A 25,267-nucleotide genomic window follows, 5' to 3' on the forward strand; every position below is an offset into this window, starting at 1 on the left:
AAAAATACTGTTTTATGAGAAGCTATTAATATAATTATTATTGTCACACTGATTCATTAAAATTTAAAATTACTTATTAGAGAATTATTTCATGAGCATCTTTTATTTTCAGGTGGGGATAGCTGGTGGGGATAGTTCTTTGAAATTTAAAAAATTAATTGTTTAGTAAAATGAGGCATCACCTACTTTTAGTCCATATTTAAAGAAGTGGATAGAAAATTTGGGGCTTCTAATTCAGTAAGCATTACTCAACAGCTAACTGTGCATCAGTAACATTTTCCATTTTGTGTATTTTGTGTCTTTGTAGGAAATGGATGAAGTATCTAGCTTTCTACAAAGTTCTGATCAAGACTGTGAAGTAAACAACTTCAACTTTCCTCCTTTCAAACCTCGTAAGTTTCAACTTGTTTCCTAGTGATGGAGGGATGAGACGTGTTTAAGACAACTGCGATACTGCTTGGTGTGGCCAGGAGCAATCTACTTCCCAGTTCAAGGGACTCCCCGTCCAAACACTCTGACCACCCTGACCACTCTTCTGCTGGAGACCTTGCTTCCTTGTTTGGTCTCTGATTACCTTCTCGTTGCCATGATCCAAGGGCAAGCACACGGTGGAAGCCGAATCTCCTGTCGTTGTAGAGTTTTACATACTTCCACCCTGTTCACTGTCTCCAAACCCTTCATACACGTGGTTCAATGTTAAACTTTATAATCAGAGAATATCAGAGTACATTAAGGTACAGACTACCTGCCATTAAAGCAAATCTTTATTTTGTTAGCTTTTTTCTTTTTTAAAAAATTGTTGCTGATTTATTTTGGGCCGTGCTGGGTCTTCATTGCTGCCTGCGGATTTTCCCTAGTTGTGGAGAGCAGCGGCTACTCTCTAGTGGTGCATGGGCTTTTCAACTGCTGTGGTTACCCTTCTTGCAGAACACAGGTCTATGACTTCAGGCTCAGTAGTTGTGGCACGCTGGGCTTAGTGGCCCCATTGCATGTGGGATCTTCTTGGACTAGGGACTGAATCCTTGTCTCCTACATTGGCAGACAGATTGTTTACCATTGAGCTACCAGGAAAGCCTTTTTTTTTTTTTTTTTTTTTAAATAAAAAGCTCATTAGCAACAGTTTAAAGTATGATTCCTTTTAGGTCTTTCCTATTTTTAAGGCCTTTTTCTAATGAGTTTTCCAATCCCTGTTATATGGCAAAACCAATACAATATTGTAAAGTAATTAACCTCCAATTAAAATAAATAAATTTAAATTAAAAAAAAAGAAAGAGTGTAAGTGTGTCAAAGAGAGAGGAAGAGGGAGAAACAGTGTATAATAGATTATGCTGGAATCTGGAAACAAGTGAACATCTCAGTGGATAAACACAAGTTTATTCACATAATACCCTTTGTGGGATGTGTGACTCTCATCCAGCAATGATTCAGGGATCTAGTTACTTCCACAGTCTGTTCTCCCATCCCAGGGTCCTTTGCTTCCAACTTACTGGGTGAAAGAGAGGGTAGAGGGACTCTTATGGACACTCCTGGCAGTGGGGTGTATTTAATATGTTCATATTCCTTTGGCCAGACTCCAATAACATAGTCTCAGCTTAATGTCAAGTGAAAGTGTGAAATATTCTCCCAGGAGGAGAGCACAGGCTTGCTGAGCCGCTGGCCAGTTTCTTCCACTTTATTCTGATTTGTCCACTTTGTGTGCACCCCTGGACCAAGGTTTAGCCCTTTCTTTAGTCCCTTTTGATCACTGCAGGAGTGGAGAAGTTTTCAGGCAGAGTCTTGACTTTCAACCATCTAACTTTTTGTAAAATCTACTGTTTGCTTCTCTTACTTATTCTTTTTTCTTAATTAAAATTTTTTTTAGCCATGCTGGCTCTGCAATGCTAGTCTCGGGCTTTCTCTAGGCGCGGTCAGTGGGGTCTACTGTTGAGCACCTTTAACAGCTTTCTCATTGTGATGCTTCTCTTGTTGCAGGGCAGGGGCTCCAGGCAGGTGGGCTTCAGCAGTTGTCGGGTGTGGGTGCAGTAGTTGTGGCGTACAGGCTTGGTTGCCGCACTAAGTGAGGTCTCCCCAGACCAGGGATCGAACCTGCGTCCTCTGCATTGGCAGGCAGATTCTTAGCCACTGGACCACCTGGGAAGTCTCACTCCTCCCTAGTCTCATCTTCATCTCTATGTTCCCTCAATTTTTCTTTCCACTATGAATCAGCTTATCATGTTTCCCTTTTAATCTCTTAGTTTTTTTCTTGGCCAAAACCGAGTGTTATCCTCTACAGAAAATGGCAGTCCTATCGCCTTCTACCTGCTTCTGTTGAGCACCCCATTCTCTACCTGCTGGTCCTGAGTCTCCTTATGTGTATAACCAGCTGCTTTGTTTTGTAGCTGGTTTGCTTCTTAGATTTTCAGGACTGGACACTATACATTAGCGTGATAAAGATTTAGATAAATTAACTTTGACCCTGGGAAAATTTTAGTGTCATTTCTTATAATTGAAGTCATCATGAATCTCATTCCACGATCTGAACTGTGCCAGAAACAGAATTTTCTTTATTTCTGAAAAAAACTTTCTGAAACTGTGCCTCATACTGAAGTCCTATGTGGAGACAAGGCTTCATGAAGGCAGGTCCCCAGTCATCAGTCTTCAAGGAGAAGGGAAAAGAAGCAGGCGTATAAATTAGGAGTTTGGGATTAGCAGATACAAATTACTATGTATCAATTAGGTAGCCAACAAAGTCCTACTGAACAGCACAGGGAATTAGATTCAATATCTTGTAATAAACCATAACAGAAAGGAATAAATATATATATATATATATACACATATACATACACACACACATATATATATATATGCACACACACACATACACATATATATCTGAATCACTTTGCTGTATACCAGAAATGAATACAACATCATAAATCAACTATATTCAATAAAAGCTAATAAAGAAAAAGAGAAAAAAAAGGCAATTGCAGATAAGGCAGAAAATACTGAGCGTCTTAGGCATGAGAAAGGGAAAATACAGAAATAGTAGTGGTTTCTAGAGGCAAGATCTGAATTCTTATTCATGAGACCACTCCAATATCTTACATCACTTTTAAAAGAAAATCTAACTGGGGTGTGAATGTCTATAATATAAAAGTGAAAATGTCCACTGCCCTCATCAGTCCGTTCAGTTCAATCGCTCAGTCGTGTCTGACTCTTTGTGACCCCATGAACTGCAGCACACCAGGCCTCCCTGTCCATCACCATCTCCCAGAGTTCACTCAAACTCATGTCCATTGAGTCAGTGATGCCATCCAGCCATCTCATCCTCTGTTGTCTCCTTCTCCTCCTGCCCCCAATCCCTCCCAGCATCAGAGTCTTTTCCAATGAGTCAACTCTTCGCATGATATGGCCAAAGTACTGGAGTTTCAGCTTTAGCATCAGTCCTTCCAAAGAACACCCAGGACTGATCTCCTTTAGAATGGACTGGTTGGATCTCCTTGCAGTCCAAGGGACTCTTAAGAGTCTTCTCCAACACCACAGTTCAAAAGCATCATTTCTTCAGTGCTCAGCTTTCTTCACAATCTAACTCTCACATCCGTACATGACCCCTGGAAAAACCATAGCCTTGACTAGACGGACCTTTGTTGGCAAAGTAATGTCTCTGCTCTTCAATATGCTGTCTAGGTTGGTCATAACTTTCCTTCCAAGGAATAAGCACTGCCCTCTGTCCTCATACCTATTCTCTATTCTTCTTGACAAAATACATGTTGATAAATGCAAGTACTTTGTTTATATTTAAACTCAGATGAACCATTGCTCTGAACATGTTTTCTCACGTGCCTTAGTACTGTTCTTTGTGAGCTCATGGAAATGCAAATTAATTTTAATGATCTAGCTCAGGGTAGGCCCCAGGTGCGTGTGTGCTCAGTTGTGTCTGACTCTGCAACCCTGTGGACTATAGCCTACCAGGCTCCTCTGTCCATGGCATTCTCTAGGCAAGAATACTGGAGTGGGTTGCCATTTCCTACTCCATGGGATCTTCCTGACCCAGGGATTGAACCCACATCTCTGGTGTCTCCGGCATTGGCAGGCAGGTTCTTTAGCACCAAGTCACCTAGGAAGCCCAGGCCCTAGGTAGGAAGTACCATTTAGGATATTTAAAATCTGGAAAGGATTTTCGCAGGCGGATACTATCAGGGAAGAGCAGTAACCAGGAAACAAGTGATTGGGTAGTTCTTTTGTTCAGTTGGTGGACAGGGATATGCCTCACAGATGGGTGTTTTCCCACAGGAGTTCTGGACCGCTTGCTTTTCGCAAGAACCCTCTGCATGGACACAGAGTTTCATGAGGGCCTTCACTACGATGTCCACAGCTTGTATGGCTACACCATGGCAAGAGCCACGGACGCGTAAGCATGGGTTTCCTCCTAATTCCAGATTTGGGGAGGTGGGAAGGGTTTTTCTTGTCTTTCATCACTGTATATTTCAAATATTTTTGTGGTTATAAGCATATGGAAACTCAGATCTTACAGGGTACTTAAGAGGTTTTCCTCATAATCCCAGGTTTTTAAGCAGGATTATTTTTGATTGGCTTCATTATTTCAGGAACTTCACTATTTTGAAGATACTCAAAGGCAATAACATGCAAGATATTTAGAGGTCCCAAGTGAACATTAGTACTTGCTTCGGTCCTATTACTGAATGTACTAAGATCACCACACTAGGGTTGCCTGATTCAGCCAATAAAAATACAGGCTACCCAGTTAAATCCACACTTGTTGTTTTTATTTTTCAGTTGCTCAGTCATTTCTGACTCTTTGTGACCCCATGGAGTACAGCACACCAGGCTTCCCTATTCTTCATCATCTCCCAGAGTTTCCTCAGACTCATGTCCATTGAGTCAGTGATGCCATCCAACCATCTCATCCTCTGTCATCCCCTTCTCTTCCTGCTCTCAATTTTTCCCAACGTCAGGGCCTTCTCCAGTGAGCTGGCTCTTCATATCAGGTGGCCAAAGTATTGGAGCTTCAGTGTCACCATCAATCCTTTCAGTGAATATTCAGGGTTGATTTACTTTAGGATTGACTGCAAGGGACTCTCAAGAGTCTTCTCCAGCACCACAGTTCAAAAGTATCAATTCTTCAGTGCTCAGCCTTCTTTACAGTCCAGCTCTTACATCTGAACATGACTACTAGAAAAACCATAGGTTTACAATCTGCTTAATGTGCCAAAATCTTATTTTATATATATATATATATATATATATATTTTCTTGCTGGACTGTCAGTTTTTAAGATTAAAGGTGCTCATGTATCCCTAGTGTACAAACTAAAACAGACTTGTTGAATGAATAAATGCTGGGCCTGAGGAAGAGAAGGTCAGGATGGGCCCCCGAGGGACCTAATTCTAGAGGTGGAGTCTGTGTTGACTTTGCCTTCCAGCACCATTTTGCCATCATGACTTTTTATTAATGCTGAATCATCCAGATCAGAATAGATCCTTGTCTAGTAAATGAAAAAGTGTTTATTTCAATGAAAGACAAGCTTCAAGAAGGACACACATTTCTGATTTTCTGTCTTGTTTTTCTGGCTTCTTTTTCTCTTTCTCTACCTTTCATGAGAAATAAACTAGATGAATAAGACTCAGTTTCCCCATCTTTGAAATGAGAGACTTGGATCAATGTTTTCTATAGCAGCAGTAGTGTTAGTCACTCAGTCGTGTCTGACTCTTTGTGACCCCGTGGACTGCAGCCCACCAAGCTCCTCTCTCCAAAGGATTCTCCAGGAAAGAATACTGGAAGGGGTTGCCATTTCCTCCTCCAGGAGATCTTCTAGACCCAGGGATTGAACCCGAGTCTTTGGCATTTCAGACAGATTCTTTATTTACTGTCCGAGCCACCAGGGAAGCCCATGTTTCCTATAGTACCTTCCCATTTTATCTGTACACTTAGGTGTGCCAATCTAAGGATGGAAGGTAAGAGGGAGAGGGCATAAATAGCCAGGGCAAAAAGGAAGAGTAAGGAAGGGTAGTAGGAAGGAAAGAGACTTTAAATTGCATTATTGTTAGTGTCTCCATGTGACAAAGTGCTTTAACATCATGATGGGGTTGATTAAAACATTCTACTAGCTCTGGCTGAGAGTTAAAAGGTAACTATGACTGAGTAAGGAGTAAGCACCCTTCTAACTTCCCTAGGTCAGGCAGAATGACCTAAATTTCCAGAGAACTGTGGAAATAACCATAACTTAGCCTTCAGGTGGGGGGCAGAGATGGCTGAAAAACAAATGGGATCTGGGCATCAGGAGAACTTAAGTCTTGTGTCTTCCCTGGTGGCTCAGAAGGTAAAGAATTCACCTACAGTGCAGGAGACCCGAGTTTGATCCCTGAATTGGGAAGATCCGGTGGAAAAGGGAATGGCTACCCACTCCAGTATTCTTGCCTGGAGAATTCCATGGACAGAGGAGCCTGATGGGCTACAGTCCATGGGGTCACAAAGAGTTGGATACAACTAAGCGACTAACACTTTGACTTTCACACAAAGTCTTAGATCTAATGAGTATTTGGCTCCATCTTAGCTGGCAGTCCAGTCTGGGGAAAGTGGTTACTGATATACCCGAAGGAGGAAATTCACTTCCATCTAGCCTGAAAGCAGAAGACCAGATTCTCTCAGAGATCAGACCCTGACCATAAATAGGTCAGACCTGCATGGTGGGAAAGAGAAGTGAAAAGATCTCTCAGCAAGCTTTTATCTCTGAGCTGGGAAAAAACAGTTATTTCCTCTGTGTTACGTTAACGGCCCAGCTTTAAGTAAACTGTAACTGCAGATAATATCATCCCTGTTTGAGTTTCACTCTATAAAGCTGAATGTGTTTCTTTCATGACTGATGACTGCAGAAGGCAATAATCCCTCTGACCAACAGCAATAAGGGCAAAGTGTCTGCCAATCTAGATAAAAAAAGAGACAAGGATGAGAACTGAAGAGTGTGTCCTCTCCTCCAACCTACTCCCATCTTTTGATCATTGAATTGTTAGAATGGAGCACGTCTTTTTCATGAATCAGCCTCCTAATTCAGAATTTTCCTCCTTTTGTCATTATAAGTCATTCTGCATATAGAAACTCTCCATAAAATCCTTCAGTTCAGTTCAGTTCAGTCGCTCAGTCGTGTCTGACTCTTTGCGCCCCCATGAATCACAGCACGCCAGGCCTCCCTGTCCATCACCAACTCCCGGAGTTCACTCAGACTCACATCCATCGAGTCAGTGATGCCATCCAGCCATCTCATCCACTGTCATCCCCTTCTCCTCCTGCCCGCAATCCCTCCCAGCATCAGAGTCTTTTCCAATGAGTCAACTCTTCGCATGAGGTGGCCATAGTACTGGAGTTTCAGCTTTAGCATCATTCCTTCCAAAGAAATCCCAGGGCTGATCTCCTTCAGAATGGACTGGTTGGATTTCCTGCAGTCCAAGGGGCTCTCAAGAGTCTTCTCCAACAGCACAGTTCAAAAGCATCAATTCTTTGGCGCTCAGCCTTCTTAACAGTCCAACTCTCACATCCATACATGACCACTGGAGAAACCATAGCCTTGTCTAGGAATGTGAAGTAAGGAAGCATTGGAGGTTGTGTTGGTGTCTGTGAGGAATTACCTGATGCCTGATGATAACATTTTCTCAGACCATGTGTTGAAAGGAAAGATAAAAGAACTGGCCTGCAAAGAGCTAGCGGCAATTGTGTTACTGTCAAGTGTTATCGTCTTGCAGCTGTATTATCGTTCATTTTTGGAGTCTAAAGGTAGGTGTGAGCTATTTAGTGTGAAAGAAGAAAGATGGCAGAGGCCTTTTAGTAAAGTGCCTACGTAAGAAAGTACGCAGAATAGAAGCTAAGAAAATAGCCTACATCTAGCAGAAAATATAAATATTTTCCTTGTATTACATATAAAACATGTAATAAAATATTATGTATCAAATGAAACTATACAGAAAAGACAGCAAAGGAATTAAAAACAGAATTCAAAGATAATAGCTTCAGGATTCAGGGTGGTATAATATATAGTTAATAATGTTATTAATAATATTAACTATATGCAATTATCTTTCTGAATTCTGTTTTTAATTCCTTTGCTCTCTTTTCTATACAGCTTTATTTGATATATAATATTTTATGTGTAATACAAGGAAAATATTTTATATTTCAGTTGTTTTCAACTTTATAAAGAGTGCCATATATCATCCTTGACATTTCACTTGTCAGTTCATTTATTATTCTCATTTCAATTATTATTTTGTATAGATTACAAATTTCTCATATTAGACATTGCTAATGATAAGTTGTGAAGCTTCAGAGGAACCAGGTGCTTGGAGCTGTACACACTCTCTTCTTGGGCCAGCAGTGGGTACAGGGTTGCAGCCTGAGCTGGTGTTGTGCTGAACAGGATTACTGATGGGCAGCAAGGCATGGGAGCAAGGAACATTGAAGAAACCTTGTCTAGAGGGAGAAGACAGGGCCAAGAACCCAAAACATGGTTCCAGGGTAGTTTTGACCCCAAAGGCAGAGCACAATGTGTTCTAACAAGATAGAGAAAACATAATCAAGAGGATAGATGCTTAGAGAAATTCCTTGGTTGGGGGTGGGGGGGGGGGCGGTGATCTGTAGAGGTTTGTATTGTCATGTGAGATCTGAAACTTTATCCAGAAGAGAGAAAGAAGCTCTTAAACTTGCCAAACTAGTTTGCTTTCCTGATTCCTGACACTTCAGTGTTTTTTCTGAGTTTGATTGGAAGGCCCATTACTGCCCTGGGGGTAGGTGAGTCCTAGTCATTCCAGCTCACTTAACTGTATTCCTTTTAAGGGCCATGGAGACTATCTTCCCCAAAAAGAGACACTTCATCTTATCACGTTCTACTTTTGCGGGATCTGGCAAATTTGCTGCTCATTGGTTGGGGGACAATGCAGCCAGATGGGACGATCTCCGATGGTCCATCCCTGGGATCCTGGAGTTCAACCTATTCGGCATCCCCATGGTGAGTTCCATTCTGAAACGAGGAGCTTTCACCATTTGTCCTTGGACATTGTTTTCATCACCAGACTTTGAGGGTATCTGAAAACCAAGGAGCATGTATTTCACTGTGACGTGTATTGGGGAAATAAGCTTTTTTGGGCTGTGCTGCCTCTTCATTGCTGTGTATGGGCTTTCTCTAGTTGCCGTGAGTAGAGGCTACTCTCGCGGTGCTCGGGCTTCTCATCGCAGTGGTTTCTTGTTGCAGAGTACAGACTCTAGGCCCGCAGGCTTCAGTAATTGTGGCTTTCAGGCTCAATAGTTGTGGCGCACAGGCTTAATTGCTCCACAGCATGTGGGGTCTTCCCGGACCAGGGAGCAAACCCATGTCCCCTGCATTGGCAGGCAGATTCTTAACCACTAGACCACCAGAGAAGCCTGGGAAAATCCATTTTTATGTGCCTTGTGAGCTGTCTTCTGAAGGTAGAATGGTAAATGTAACACATATTAGTGTCACAGAAAATCCCATCAGCAGAGCATCTATAAATGCCAAACCTTGAAAGCGAAAGCTGAATGTTGAGGAAGAGCCCTTAAAAAGACAGTTTTCTTCTTGTCAGTAGATTTGCCATGCATACTTATTTTTTTCTCCCATTTGGCTCCAGCCAAATGGGACTTCCTTATGCATGGAAGGATGGAAATAAGAGATGCTATTTTTCCTTATCATATAGGTACCCAGTCAATGCCCTCTCCTCTCTTACTGACCATGCGCTTGTGTGTGTGCTAATTCTCCAGGTAGGTGCCAACATCTGTGGTTATACAGAGAATGTCACAGAGGAGCTCTGCAGACGGTGGATGCAGCTGGGAGCATTTTATCCACTGTCGAGGAATCACAACGGGCCTGGGTTCAGGGTAAGGTTCCAAGAGAAATGATGGAGACTTCTCGAATTATATGATCTACTTATGCTTATGTAGGATTGAAGAAAATCCTACAGGGTGGCCCTACTTGCAGAGGCAAGAATAGATAACCCTTGGGCGACAGGCTTCAAAAACAGGGTGTGGGGATGAGGGTATGTGGGGAATAGAATGCAGGTGACCAAATGGTTCCATTGCTGGAAACTCACGAGTAAGGTGAGAAGCATTTGAAAGTGTCCATGGTGCTGCTATTGCTTCTGTTGCTTGTTGTTGTTTTGTCTCTAAGTCTTGTCTGACTCTCTTGCGACCCCATAGGCTGTAGCCCTCCAGGCTCCTCTGTCCGAGGGATTTCCCAGGCAGGAATACTGGAGTGAGTTGCCATTTCCTTCTCCACCCCTGGACCCAGGGATCAAACCCACGTCTCCCACATTGGCCTGCAGATTATTTACCGCTGAGCCACCAGGGAAGCCCCATTGCGTCTGTTACTACCTTATATAAGTTGAGACAGAGTCCACTGGGCTTTTCTTCAGTTAATACAAGGGAAACTCCTCCAAGATAAGGGAGACTGGGGAGGAAGGATTTAGGGAGGGACAGGCCAGGGACTTGAACTTTGTTTTCACCTCCTTACACACTCTGTCTTTCTACGAATAGTTCATGAAACCACCCCGACTGCTTCTCATGACTCATCATACTTTTAGCCTCTTCTATATAAGGTCCTATTTTTGATGGGCAAGTATAGCTGTAGGTTTGAAGTCCCCTTTTTTAAAGTATATTAAATTTTATTATATGTTGCTAGACTTTTCCGGAATGACTGTAAAATTGACATTTCACCTAGCACTGTGTCTCCTTTCCCCCTACATTCCATTTTTTTTTTAAAGGTGGAGTACATTTGATTTACAATGTGGCATTAGTTTCAGGTGCACAGCAAAGTGGATCTATTATACATATTCATATACCCACTCTTTCTAGATTCTTTTCCCATCTAGGTCATTACAGAGTATTGAGAAGAGTTCCCCGTGCTATATAGGAGGTCCTTACTGATTGTCTATTTTATATACAATGATGTGTATTTGTCAGTTCCAATCTCCCAGGTTATCCCTGCCCCTACCCCTTCCCCTCTCATAATCATAAGTTTGTTTTCTACATCTGTGACTCTATTTCTGTTTTGTAAATACATTCTCTGGTACCATTTGCTTAGAATCTGCATATAAGAAATATATATTTGCCTTTCTCTTTCTGATGCACTTCACTCCCTGTGACAACCCCTGGGTCCATCCATGTGGCTCCAAATGGCATTATTTCATTTTGCTCTATTTCATGGCTGGGTAATATTCTACTGTGTATATGCACCTCATCTTTACCCACTCCTCTGTCGACGGACATTTACTCCAAGTCCCCCTTAAGGAGATGTCTTTGGTGATGCTTTGGTGATGCTAGGGATGAGTAAGGTGGGATGCTCTTTCTTCTAATGACCTCATCCACAATTGAAATATTTCATTTGAGTGGTTTAGCTCTTAATAGACTAATTAGAGTAACTTATTGATGGTCATTTTAGTTTTAGTTCTTGATTTTATCCAATGACATGTCTCCAACTTGGGAAAGACTCACAGCCAAGTATTTTATCCCTGGCCTTTCCTTGCTATTGGTGATCTATAGAGAGATAAACTATTTCTGGACTTCTAAGCGAGGGGCTGGGAGCAGGTAGGGTGGGCTCACTTTCTGAAGAGATGGCCTGGAAGCACTTAATACAGACAAGTGTACTCAGAGCACATAGGTTTTTGGGTTCCAGGGCCTTTTTCCTTTCCTCTCAACTAGTGCTGTTCAAAAGAATAATAATGAGAGCCATACATCTAAGTTTAAGTGTAAATTTTTTTAAAATGAGAAGAAATGGGGTCAATTATTCTTAATATATTTTATATAATTCAATATATCCCTAACATTATAATTTCAATCTGGACTTGACACATAATATTAATGAGCTATTTTATATTCTTTTTTTTCTACTAATTAAGTCTTCAAATTATGTGTGCATTTTACACTTGACAGTACATATCAATTAGGATGCTAACTTTTCAGTAGTTGGAGTTAAGTGTAATCCTACCAAAATAATAATGTTTAATGGAAAAAATGTTTTATGTTGATTCCATTTTTAGGTTTATATTTAAATGGGTTAAAATAAAATGAAATGAAAAGTTCTATTCCTCAGCCTTCCTAACCACATCTCAAGTGTGGAGTAGCCTCATGTACCATGTAGCCACCATATGGATGGTGCAGCTCTGGACTTTCTGTGTTGGAGACCAAACTGATGGAGGCTACAGAGTGTTGTTTGCTTTGGTGTTTGGCCTCAGGATTTTTATGAGCTTCACACTGGGGCCATTGAGTGGTCTCATGGAATAGTTCTGTGCGGAAGGAGTGAAATGGGCATCTTAGGGATGAAAGAAAAAATTTAAACAATTTTCTCTAAAATTTTTCCAGAAATAGAATACAAGATGACTGATCTAAATATGGCATGCATATCTTTCACATCTTTCCAATTATAGTGAGAATGAACATAACGACTGCTCATCATTAATGGAAAATTTCTGTTTCTGGGAAGCAAATTAGACTTTTCATCTAAAGGGTTTTTGTTTTTGTTTTTTTTTTCTGTTCTTGGATAAAATCTACTAAGGGCTTCCCAGGTGGCTCAATGAGCTTGCTTGCTCAGCAGGAGACATGGGTTCGATCCCTGGCTCTGGAAGATCCCTGGAGAAGGAAATGGCAACCTATTCCATTGCTCTTGCCTGAGAAATCCCATGGACAGGAGCCTGGCAAGCTACAGTCCATGGGATCATGAAGAGTTGGACATGACTTAGTGACTAAAAGGCAACAATATCTACTAAAGCCTGTACTCATGATTTTTTTTTTCACATTGTATATTGAAGAACAAATAGAGGTCATTGTCTTTGGAATAGAGAAAATAAAACATATTTTGATGGTGAAAACATTGCAGACAAAACCAGACATAAATTTTAAACTTGCAAATTTCTAAAACTGTAAGGAAAGGGAGAGAAGGATTGCACATCATGGTGGTAGGCAGTGTGGCTTAATGCCATTGGTTTCAAATAGTATTTTTGTAGGAGTGGCTCAGATGGTAAAGAATCTACCTGCAATGTGGGGGACCTGAGTTCGATCCCTGGGTTGGGAAGATCTTCTGGAAAAGAGAATGGCAATCCATTCCAGTATTCTTGCCTGGAAAATTCCATGGACTGATCCACCTGGCAGGCTATAGTCCATGGGGTCACAAGGAGTCACACATGACTGAGCAACTACACTTTCACTTTTCACAACTTTATTGCATTACATGCCAAATGAAGTATTATCAGAAACCTTAATGAATAACATACATTGGATCAACAGGTCTAGGGGAGTAGGGCCCATTATAGCCCCTTTATCTCCATGGCCACTTCTGAGGGCCTCTCAATTACCCTGAGGCTGCAGATGCGTCATAGATTGGCAGATGTATCAAATTTAAACTCTGCCACTTGCTTACAATTTGACATTCGGGAAGTCATGTAATCTTTGATACTATTTTTCCATCTATAAAATGAAGAAGGAGAACCAAGATCCTTGCAGTTCTAGAAATGCCTTGATATCCTCTGAATTGGGAAACATGACTGCTTTCCCTCGAGAAAGCTTGTTATCCCAAGAGAGCTTCAGAGATTTGATGGAAATATTTAGTACTTGCTTACATTTCCTTCTAGGACCAGGATCCTGCTGCCTTCAGTGAAAACAACGCTATGCTATTGGAATCCTCCAGATACTATCTGAACATCCGCTACACCCTGCTGCCCTATCTCTACACCCTTTTCTACCGAGCTCATACCCTGGGCGAGACCGTAGCAAGGCCCCTCGTCCACGAGTAAGCTTCCTGACCTGCAAAGACTCCCTTTCAGATCAGAACGTCACTGACCTTGCTAGTAGCAGCAAGGTTAGTTAGGACCCTGCTGCCCTACCAAGTGTGGCTATTTTGTACTCAGGCTTTACCTGCCTTCTCTGTTTTCCAGGTTCTACCAGGACCCAGCCACCTGGGAGGTGCACGAGCAGTTCCTCTGGGGGCCTGGACTCCTCATCACGCCTGTTTTATATGAAGTGTGTTTATAATCTGAACAATGGGGTGGACCTCCCACTTGTTCTCGTGGATTTACAGCTGAATAAGCTGGGGCCTGAGTGTCTGTGTTTAAAGATAAATCTGACTACAAATAGGAGGGAGAGAGCACGAAAATTCGGAAATTAGAAAAATATAATTATTGATCTCACTCTCAATTTGCCAAGCCAAACAATCTCCATTTTGCAAAATTACCTTAAAGCTTGTTTCCTTAAGCGTTGGCCTTGGTACTGATGGGGGCTTTGAATACCTAAGAGTTCAGGCTGATCATCTGTCTGTGCTTCCTGTTCACCAGAGGGGGTGTTTTTTAAAGTCAGGGTAGGGGAAGAGAAGAGGTGGGGAGAGGAGTGTGGAGGGAGAGAAGAGTGCTGGGTAAGGGGAGGGTGTTACTCTGGAATTCCCTGTAGGAAGGACCAAGTAGAATCAAGGGCAGGGGTGAGTAGGGAAGAGGAGGAGAGGGGTCAGGATTATGCTGATCTGTTTATAAACATGAGAGATGGCTCATGGACTCAAGTCAAAGGCCCTTGGAGCTGACGTTTTAGCCCCAGCATCTCATGGTAGGTCCTGCCAGCTCACAAGTAATCCTCCTGCAAAGCTCTCTGGAGGGCTTAGCTGCTTCATTCTCCTCCTATCAGATTACACAAGGGACCCAGGAAATACACTTTCTTTGCTTTTCTCAGCAGTCTCCAAGCAAAACAATCTTCATTTCTAGGAACAGCTCTGTTTTGGTTAATCTGCCCAGTTTTTCTGAGGATCTGTATTTTACTTGTGGGATGTGTGATCCCAACTTTCTCTCTGGAGTGTTGTGATGAGCACATGCCACCATGGGTGAGGGTGTTGTGTAAACTGTAAAGGGTTTTGACAGTGTTGCTCACCGTTATGTTTCCCCAGGGTTTGAACTATGCAAGAGCATACATACCCGACGCCATCTGGTACGACTATGAAACGGTGAGTGAGGCTTGGGTGCTTGGGGTAGGCTAATAGAACAAGGTTTTACATGTTGTTGCTTATGGGTACGTTCCTGGGAAGAAGGCCTTTCCTGAGGCACAGTGAAATAATTTGAATAACTAGAGTAGGTTTATGGAAATTTTCGGTAGATTTGACTGGCTATTCTGCAGCTATGTGGACTAGTAGTGGGCCTTAGGTTGTGATGATCTACAGAATTAAAACCCGAGTGGGAAATCACACACAGCGTGGTGTAATATAGGGAAGTAGGATAGGCTGGAGTCTTGCTCTGCTATTTTGTATGCGCCTTGGGCAAGTCACTTCACTTTGGGAGGTGCGGTGGCGGGGGGGTCCTCTGCTTTCCTCTTGCTTAAAATGAAGCAACTGAACTAGATAATTCCAATGTCACTTGTAGCCCAAATAACGTATTTTCTGGTCTTTTCCCCTTTTGTTGGCTAGCAAGTAGCCATAGAATGGAGGAAACAATTTGTGGAGATGCTGCTGCCAGGTGATAGGATAGGACTTCACCTCCGAGGGGGCTACATCTTTCCCATCCAGCGGCCAAACACGACCACGGAGGCCAGGTAAGCTCCTCACTCTTCCGAGGGTGCAGAGTGTTATGGGGAAGAAAAATTGGAACTGAAAGTGGATCGACTAAGGGGAAACAGCTTCAATAACTCATCTTTCTCACTTCCTCTCAAGGTCAGTCCAAAATTGGCATCTTCATTTAGCAGGGGATAGCTGTAGCCTCGGTTCCTTTACATTCCCATTGTCTTTCACTTGTAAATTGCATCAAATTGTAAGGGTGGTCAAAATAATCACTCATGAGGATTCCCCAGGTCCAAAAGCATCCTCAAATAGATTTCCTTAGGCATGAGACAATGCAAGTTAATAGGAGGTAAGAGATACCATATGAAAATCAACATAGATTTAAGGTCAAGAGCTAGAAAATTTGGGTTCGAGCCTCAGCTCTGCTACATACAAGAAGCATTACCATGGGCAACTTACTTTGTGTGTCTCTGCTCATCTTTAGTAAACTGGAGATGATGGTAGTTCAACTTCTTAGAGTTATTAAGAGGCTCAGATGAAATAATAGATATGGTTTAAGGAATACAGGATGCTTAGAAGAGTGCCAGCCACGTGGAAAGCATCCAGTAAGTACTAATTGTTAGTATTATCACAAGTGCAGTTCTCAGCAAGAACTGCCTCCAATCTACTGTTCTTAAGCTCATTCACTACTCACCTCTGCTGCCTACCCACACCCTGCTTCCGTGTTTTCAGACAGCATCAGTATCTACTTAATAGCTGAGATTGACTCCAAAATGGTCTGTCCCTGGGGCATGAAGAGGGCTGACTTAAGACCATTCTATCTCTTCTTCATTCTCTGAAACTGAGAATTGCTCCTTTACAGCCGGAAGAACTCTCTGGGACTCATCATTGCCTTGGACTCTAAGCGAGAAGCAAACGGAGAGCTGTACTGGGATGATGGTGTCTCTAAAGGTAGACTTCCTTATGGGACCATCACTGCGCTTCTCCGTGGCAGTTCATCTCGGCAGACTGCCCAGTATGGCATGAACTTTGTTATCACTGATGCTTATTTCTATAGCTTAGAATCAATGCATTCTTAAAGTTCCACTAGCCAAACACATACATTAAAATAGACTTCAGATGAGCAACTTGTGTGTTATTGACTCTACCAAAGCAAAAGATATGATTGGATTTAGTTTATTCCTTTCTCTGGATGTCATTATTAATAATACATTATGTTAATTTGTATGTGTGCTCAGTTGCATTTGACTCTTTGTGACCCCATGGCCTGTAGCCTGCCAGGCTCCCCTGTCCATAGAATTTCCCAGGCAAGAATGCTGGCACAGGTTGCCATTTCCTACTCCAGGGGATCTTCCTGGACCAGGGATCAAACCTGTGGCTCTGGTGTTTCCTGAATTGGCAGGCAGATTTTTTACCACTAGCACAACCTAGGAAGCTACAAATTATTAATAGATTGTAAAATATTGCCTTGGTTGCTATTGAGAGGCAAGTATCTAATTTGTGCAGTGTTTTTTCACACATAAGTACCTCACATAAGCTTCGGGTCTCATGATGTAAAAATCTGTGCTACATAGAATTAGCATTTATTAATAGTTCTTGGCTATTTATTATTGGGCCATGTGCAGGGCCTAAACTTTCCAGGTGACTCTGTGGGTAAAGATCCCACCTGCAAATGCAGGAGATAGAAGTGAGGCAGGTGCAATCCGTGGGTCGAGAAGATCCCCTGGAGGAGGGCATGGCAACCCACTCCAGTATTCTTACCCAGAGTATCCCCGTGGACAGAGGAGCCTGGTGGGCTACAATCCATAGGGTCACAGAGTCAGACACGACTGAAGTGACTTAGCACACAAGACAGAGCCATTGCCCTTGAGGAAGTCCTGGTCCAGAGAGAGGGAGGGCATGTAGATACCTACAAATGCAAGTCAGAATGTTTTTTTTTAAATTATTTGTTTATTTATTGTATTGTTTATTTTTGGCTGTGCTGGGTCGTCTTTGCCGTGTGGGCTTTTTCTCTTGTGACAAACGAGGGCTACTCTCTAGGTGTGGTGCATGGCTTCTCGTTGCGGTGGGGCACAGGCGCCAGGGCACGTGGGCTTCAGCAGTTGCGGCTCCCAGAGCACAGGCTTAGCAGTTGCGGTGCACGGGCTTAGTTGCCCCATGGCATGTGGGACCTTCAGGAACCGAGGATTGAATTCAGATCTCCTGCGCTGGCAAGCACATTCTTTACCACGGAGCCAGCAGGGAAGCCCCCCAAATGCTTTAAATGCCGACAGAATGGTTCCACCTCTGCCGTGGAGTTCAGAGGAGGGAGTAGTTACTGGCGGCTGGAGTAGTCCAGGAGAGTCTGCAAAAAAACAGGTGGAACTCGGGGGAGCAGAGCAAGTTGGCAGAGGCGTTCCCAGTGGAGAGAAGAGGATGCCCAACTGTTCTGCTTCCTGTAGTAACTGGCCCTCCTTCATCTTTCTCTTTCAGATGCTGTAACTGAAAATAATTATATTCTGTATAATTTTTCCATCACCTCTGTAAGTACTGTTTTGGGGGGAACCCACAGGGCATGCTCTTTTTTGTGACTGCTTTTTTGAGTTTTGGGTTTTCTGGAGTTTGCCTTTGTGGGCAGTGCCTCATTGCCACAGTCCCGGGAAGGATTAGCATTAAAATGAAAAATTTTAATCTGAGTTAGAAACATTAACCGATAGAAAATCAGCATGTGTTTGGTGAAAAAGTTGTCTGTTTTTCTGGAAAAAAAAAAAAAATCTTTGTTTTTGAGTTTTATATGATGAGTCTGGGCTTCCAAGGTGTACCCTTATTTGAGAGAGTACAAGTGCATGGGGGTGTGGATGAGGGGTGATGAGGTATGCCTTTTGAAGTTGTTCCATCAGGGAACTTCCTTTCTAGCCCCTAAAGCTTGGCCTTGGGCGCAGGTATTATGTGGTGGTTTTGAGAGATTGGGAGATACAGTGCATTACTTGCTGGGTGTCTGCTTCCCAAGAGGACCAAGAGGAAGAATGGCAGTAAGGCTGGAAGGGGATGGGAGAACCCTGAATTGGTTTTCTTAGATGTCTGTTTGTGCATGGGCAGAGCTTTCTTGTGTGGGACTCTCGCTCCCTTATTTCTTCTTTCTTTTAAATTCATATCGCCTTTTATTTTTTAAATGTTTATTTATTTGGCTGCATTTGGCCCTAGTTGCCATGCATGGGCTTAGTTGCTACATGGCATGTGGGATCTTAGTTCCCTGACCAGGAATCAAGCCCACACCCCTTGCATTGCAAAACAGATTCTTAATAACTGGACCACCAGGGAAGTCCCATGTGCTGAGTTACTCAGTCTTGTCTGACTCTTTGTGACCCCACGGACTCTAGCCCACCAGACTCCACTGTCCATGGGGATTCTCCAGGTGAGAATACTGGAGTGGGTTGTCATGCCCTCCTCCAGGGGATCTTCCCAACTCACGGATCGAACCCAGGTCTCCTGCATTGCAGGTGGATTCTTTACCATCTGAGCCACCAGGGAAGTCTGGGAAGTCCCATATTGCTTTTTAAATGATACTTTTTGTGTTGACATAATTATAGAGCCCCATTTTATAAGAAATAATACAGAGTTCCCTTGTACTCTTTACCCAGTTTCCGCTAATTGGAACATCTTATAAGACTATAGTACAATTTTACAACAAGAATATTGACATCTATACTATGGAAAGATTGTTGCTGAGCTGTGAAAGACGCTGGGATTCTTGGCCTCTAGAGGAGAGGAATTCAATCCGGGGCCAATTTGAGGCTTGATCGCTCAGAGCTTTTGTGTATTAAAGTTGTATTAAAGTATAAAAGGGTGACAATATACAGCCTTGACGTACTTCTTTTCCTATTTGGAACCAGTCTGTTGTTCCATGTTCAATTCTAACTGTTGCTTCCTGACCTGCATACAGATTTCTCAAGAGGCAGGTCAGGTGGCCTGGTATTCCCATCTCTTTCAGAATTTTCCACAGTTTATTGTGATTGACACAGTCAAAGGCTTTGGCATAGTCAATAAAGCAGAAATAGATGTTTTTCTGGAACTCTCTTGCTTTTTCCATGATCCAGTGGATGTTGGCAATTTGATCTCTGGTTCCTCTGCCTTTCCTAAAACCAGCTTGAACATCAGGAAGTTCACGGTTCACGTGAACTTTGGGATTGCAATGAAAACTGACCTTTTCCATTCCTGTGGCCACTGCTGAGTTTTCCAAATTTGCTGGCATATTGAGTGTAGCACTTTCACAGAATCATCTTTCAGGATTTGAAACAGCTCAACTGGATTTCTATCACCTCCACTAGCTTTGTTCGTAGTGATGCTTTCTAAGGCCCACTTGACTTCACATTCCAGGATGTCTGGCTCTAGATGAGTGATCATACCATCGTGATTATCTGGGTCGTGAAAATCTTTTTTGTACAGTTGTTCTGTGTATTCTTGCCACCTCTTCTTAAGGAGTACGTCAAGGCTGTATATTGTCACCCTGCTTATTTAACTTCTATGCAGAGTACATCATGAGAAATGCTGGACTGGAAGAAACACAGGCTGGAATCAAGATTGCTGGGAGAAATATCAATATCCTCAGAGATGCAGGTGACACCACCCTTATGGCAGAAAGTGAAGAGGAACTAAAAAGCCTCTTGATGAAAGTGAAAGTGGAGAGTGAAAAAGTTGGCTTCAAGCTCAACATTCAGAAAACGAAGATCATGGCATCCCGTCCCATCACTTCATGGGAAATAGATGGGGAAACAGTGTTAGACTTTATTTTTTTGGGCTCCAAAATCACTGCAGATGGTGACTGCAGCCATGAAATTAAAAGACACTTACTCCTTGGAAGAAAAGTTATGAGCAACCTAGATAGCATATTCAAAAGCAGAGACATTACTTTGCTGACTAAGGTCCGTCTAGTCAAGGCTATGGTTTTTCCTGTGGTCATGTATGGATGTGAGAGCTGAACTGTGAAGAAGGCTGAGCGCCAAAGAATTGATGCTTTTGAACTGTGGTGTTGGAGAAGACTCCTGAGAGTCCCTTGGACTGCAAGGAGATCCAACCAGTCCATTCTGAAGGAGATCAGCCCTGGGATTTCTTTGGAAGGAATGATGCTAAAGCTGAAACTCCAGTACTTTGGCCACCTCATGCGAAGAGTTGACTCATTGGAAAAAACTCTGATGCTGGGAGGGATTGGGGGCAGGAGGAGAAGGGGACGACAGAGGATGAGATGGCTGGATGGCATCACTGACTCGATGGACGTGAGTCAGTGAACTCCGGGAGTTGGTGATGGACAGGGAGGCCTGGTCTGCTGCGATTCATGGAGTGGCAAAGACTGAGCGACTGAACTGAACTGAACTGAAAGTATAAAAGAGATAGAGAAAGCTTCTGACATAGATATCAGAAGGGAGTAGAAAGAGTGCCCCCCCCACCCCCGCTAGTCTTTAGCAGGGAGTTATGTAGCTACTAGCATTCTGCTAATTAGAGAAAGGAAATGTCTCAAAACTCAGAGAGTGGCACCAGGCCCCTCACCCACAACATGTATTCTGAGATAACATTGGCGCAGGTGAGTCATCCCAGGCCATAAAATGATTGACATGAATCTTGAAGAAAGTCAGGTTTTCAAGCAAATACATAGTCTCATTAACATAACTTAAGACAACATTTGCATGAGTAAAACACACTGGTTTGTCAAGTTGGTTCTGAGTCTTAGGCAGAACCAACTTGAAGAAAGACAGAGTCTAGGGTAAATACATAGTTCATTAACATAGCTTAAGAAAAACATTTCCATAAGAAAAATTGCATTGGTTAGCTGAAGATTTAAGAAAAGTCAAGTTCAGGTGGAACCAGGTGTTGTCATGGCAACACAGAATTTTAAGAGAAACATCCTTTTAATTTTGTATATATAGAGAGACAAATAAATGTCTGACACTTGCAGCCTATTTCCTCTGTTTGGAGACCCCTAGCCTTCGTGCATGTTACCCTCTCACTATCAAGCTGCAGAATATTTCCATGGCCAAGAGGAACCCTCCTGTTGTCCAATCTACTTGCCTCCACTGGCCCCAAGCCTCAACCTCATCCTTAGTTCTTGGAAACCACTAATTTGCTATTTCTAAAATTTTGTCCTTTCAAAAATGTTATGTAAATGTAATCATACAGCATGCAGCCTTGGGGACTGGCTTTTTAAATTCAACATGATTTCCTCAAAATTCATCCAAGCTTTTCCATGACAAAAGTCAGTTCGTTTTTATTGCTGGGCAGCATTCCAAGATATGTTTAACTATGCCCTTAAGTAAGGGCATCTGGGAGTATTTCCAGTCATGGGTCATTACAGATAAGGCTGCTAGGAACAGATTTTTATGTGAACACAAGTTTTCAGTTGTCTGGGATAAATGCTCAAGAGTGCAGTTGCTGGGTATTATGTAAGTATATGTTTAGTTTTATAAGAAACTGCCGAATTCTTTTTCAGAATGGCTATACTGTTTTACATTTCCATGACCAATGTATGTCACCCAGTTTCTCTGCATTGTAACCAGCATTTGATGTTGTCACATTAAAAAAAAAAAAAAGATTAGCCATTTTGATAAAGGTGTAGTGATACCTCTGGAGAAGGCAATGGCACCCCACTCCAGTACTCTTGCCTGGAAAATCCCATGGATGGAGGAGCCTGGTAGGCTGCAGTCCATGGGGTCGCTAAGAGTCAGACACGACTGAGCGACTTCCCTTTCACTTTTCACTTTCAGGCATTGGAGAAGGAAATGGCAACCCACTCCAGTGTTCTTGCCTGGAGAATCCCAGGGACGGGGGAGCCTGGTAGGCTGCCATCTATGGGGTCGCCCAGTCAGACACGACTGAAGCAACTTAGCAGCAGCAGCAGTGATAGCTCATTGTGGTTTCAATTTGTATTTCTCTGGCATTTAATGATGTTGACCATCTTTTCATGTATCTTTTCATTAGCCAGCTGTATATTCTCTAAGATAAAATGTTCCAGTTCTTTTGCCCATTTTTTAATTGGCTTGTTTAACTTATTTTTCTGTTCAGCTTTGAGAGTTCCCTTCTTGGCTACATGGTTTGTAATTTTATTTTTTCTTTCAGTCTGTAGGCTGCTCTTTTCATCTTCTTAACAGTCTTTCTCGGAGAAAAAATTTTTGATTTTCAAGGGTCTAATTTATCATTTTTCCCATTTATGGATCATGTTTTTGGTGTCTAGTATAAGAACTCTTTATAGTTCTTCAATACTTCTCATTTTTTTCCTAAAATTTTTATAGTTCTGCCCTTTATATTTAAGTTTATTACCTATTTTGAGTTAATTTTTTTAGATTAAATTTAAAAGAAAATTTTGGGCCACACTGCAGGTCTTGCGGGACTTTAGTTCCCTGATCAGGGACCGAATCCAGGCCATGACAGTGAACGCGCCAAGTCCTAACCATTAGGCCACCAGGGAACTGCCAGTTTTGAGTTAATTTTTATATAAGACATGAGGTTTAGGTTGAATTTTGCGTTTTGCCTATGGATGTCCTGTTGCTCCAGCATCATCTGTTGAAAAGGCTGTCCTTTCTCCATCACATTACTTGTGTAAAAAAATCATTTGGACATGTATCTGTGGGATGCTTAATTTTTGTAAACATCCAAGTGTCCCTTTTTTTCTTCAGTCATCGGTTCTACCTTCTTTGTCACAGCTCAACTTTGTCCCCTTTGAACTGTAGTTCCCTGGATAGGTTTTCTACATTATCTTGGCTTTAGGCTCCTCATCTGAAGAACAGGGATCATTAGAGCCTCAACCTCATAGTTTGCTGTGAGAATTGAATGAGATGATGCATGTAAAATGCTTAGCACAAGGTCTGGCATACAGTGAACATTCATAAATTTTAGCTATCACCATTATCATTCAAAGAAAAAATAATTATTTGGGCATGATTTTGTATGTGTATGAATGTGTGTATCTTTGCATGCCTATGGGTCTCTTTTTGTATGTGTGGCATCTTGTCCGTTTGATAATTCCTTGGTTTCAGCAACATATTTTCTGAGTAATAGAATCAATAAAGAACCAGTAAACTAAAAGAAGTACATAATATTACTAAAAGATTACTTAAAGACTGTTACGAGTCTTACTTGAAAAATTCCCTGGGGATGACCACCCAGCACCATTTAGAACCTCAGAGGTAAAGGATCTCTTGGGATCTCAGAAAGATATGGAATGGTATTTGGACACAATCAGAATGAGATATACCTGGTCTCTAAACTGACTTCTTTTCCCCACAGAACCGTCTACAGGCAACGATTATACATGCTAATTATACAGACCCTGACAAACTCACATTTACAGATATCATGATCTTGGGAATGGACAAGGAACCTACTAATTTTACTGTCTCCCTAAATGATGCCACCACCTCCATTTCAAACGTTGTCTACACAGAATCAACAAAGGTGGGATATTGTTCCTTGCTGTGGTGCCCCTGTCAACAGCCCTTGCCTGAGCTCCTGATGGCCAGCTCGTTTTTGCTCTGTTAACTTTGGGTGGGCACAGAGACAACTGGCTTGCTGGGGAACCAGGGGGAGAATGCAGAAGGAGAAATCTGTGCATGCTTGATATGGACCCTGGAGCTTTGCTTGCGTCGGGACTCTGAGGCAGGCAGTAGGAGCTGATACCCTTGAAGAAGGCAGTTCTTCTCTGGGCTATTTAAAAGTAGATGTGCTAATGTCAGATGTGATAGAGAAAATATGATTCAGTACATTGGCCTCGTTCTGGAGAATATTGACATCTGTGTTCTCTCATTCACATTAAGGACTTTCTTTGAGACACAGTTGCTATTTTTCCTTTCTGTTCTAAACTATTTTTATACCATTGCAGATAATGAGAATTTAATCAAACACAAGGAGTTTTTATTCTTTTTGTTCTTATGGAATGTTTCCCTTACACGATAATCTTTGAAAAAGAAAAATCCCAATCGTTAGTTAACATTTCAAGCACTGGGAAATTCACTGTTCCTTACAGCAGACCTCTTTTTAATTTTAATTTTATTTTTTAAAACTTCTTTTGGCCGCACAGTGTAGCATGCATGATCTTAGTTCCCTGATGGGGGATCGAACCCTTGCCCCCTGCATTGGGAGTGCAGAATCTAACCACTGGACCACCAGGGAACTCTCTGCCCCCTTCCACTTTGACAACACATATAGAAAAGGACAAGAGCTTGCTTTATAGGATTAGGCAGAATAGGGTCCTAATCCTAGCGCTGCTGAGCCCTAGCTGTGAGATCTTGAGCAAAACAGCAAACCTCTCTGAACCTCAGAGTTCTGATTTGTAAAACTGAGATACTTGTATTATATTGAATATATTATAATATTATATATACTATATTTTTATTTATATATTATAATATTATATATAATACATTATATATATAGTACTACTGACTATAATATATATAGTCAATATATTATTATTCATTGCATAGGATTGTTTTACAGGACTCATAGAGACAATGCATATGAAGTGGTTATCACAGTACTTGACAGACTCAGTAAAGTTTAGCTCTCTAAACTGCCATTGTTCATACCCAGGGGGCAATGAATCTGAAATGCCCACCCTGCCTGTATCTGTGTTCCTTAACATGACTGAAGCTCTTTCAATTCAATATCCCACATTGGCTCCATGAGATCAGAAAGGTCTGGAGGAAGTCAGATTCATTTTCCCGACAGAGAGGTCGAAAGACCCAGAGGAGAAAAAAGGTTACGAATTTTCCTCAT

The 25,267-nt window shown here is 42.1% G+C and overlaps 1 protein-coding gene and 1 non-coding gene across 2 annotated transcripts in view; one reads left to right on the forward strand and one right to left on the reverse strand.

The window, feature by feature from the left end:
* The window catches only part of LOC138079742 (probable maltase-glucoamylase 2), a 99,965-nt gene that overhangs the window by 25,296 nt on the left and 49,402 nt on the right, over positions 1 to 25,267 (forward strand). Inside the window, exons 13-23 of the mRNA XM_068972430.1 lie at positions 308 to 392; positions 4,279 to 4,396; positions 8,830 to 9,001; positions 9,769 to 9,885; positions 13,629 to 13,786; positions 13,932 to 14,016; positions 14,924 to 14,980; positions 15,437 to 15,561; positions 16,389 to 16,477; positions 17,999 to 18,048; positions 23,780 to 23,947. Coding sequence (XP_068828531.1) covers positions 308 to 392; positions 4,279 to 4,396; positions 8,830 to 9,001; positions 9,769 to 9,885; positions 13,629 to 13,786; positions 13,932 to 14,016; positions 14,924 to 14,980; positions 15,437 to 15,561; positions 16,389 to 16,477; positions 17,999 to 18,048; positions 23,780 to 23,947 — 1,224 coding nt within the window. The remainder of the gene's footprint in view (positions 1 to 307; positions 393 to 4,278; positions 4,397 to 8,829; positions 9,002 to 9,768; positions 9,886 to 13,628; positions 13,787 to 13,931; positions 14,017 to 14,923; positions 14,981 to 15,436; positions 15,562 to 16,388; positions 16,478 to 17,998; positions 18,049 to 23,779; positions 23,948 to 25,267) is intronic.
* On the reverse strand, positions 24,590 to 24,661 carry TRNAG-CCC (transfer RNA glycine (anticodon CCC)). Its single transcript has one exon. It is a non-coding gene; the product is annotated as a tRNA-Gly (tRNA).

Source organism: Capricornis sumatraensis, chromosome 5 (assembly GCF_032405125.1).
Source record: "Capricornis sumatraensis isolate serow.1 chromosome 5, serow.2, whole genome shotgun sequence".
Taxonomy (NCBI): Eukaryota; Metazoa; Chordata; class Mammalia; order Artiodactyla; family Bovidae; genus Capricornis; species Capricornis sumatraensis.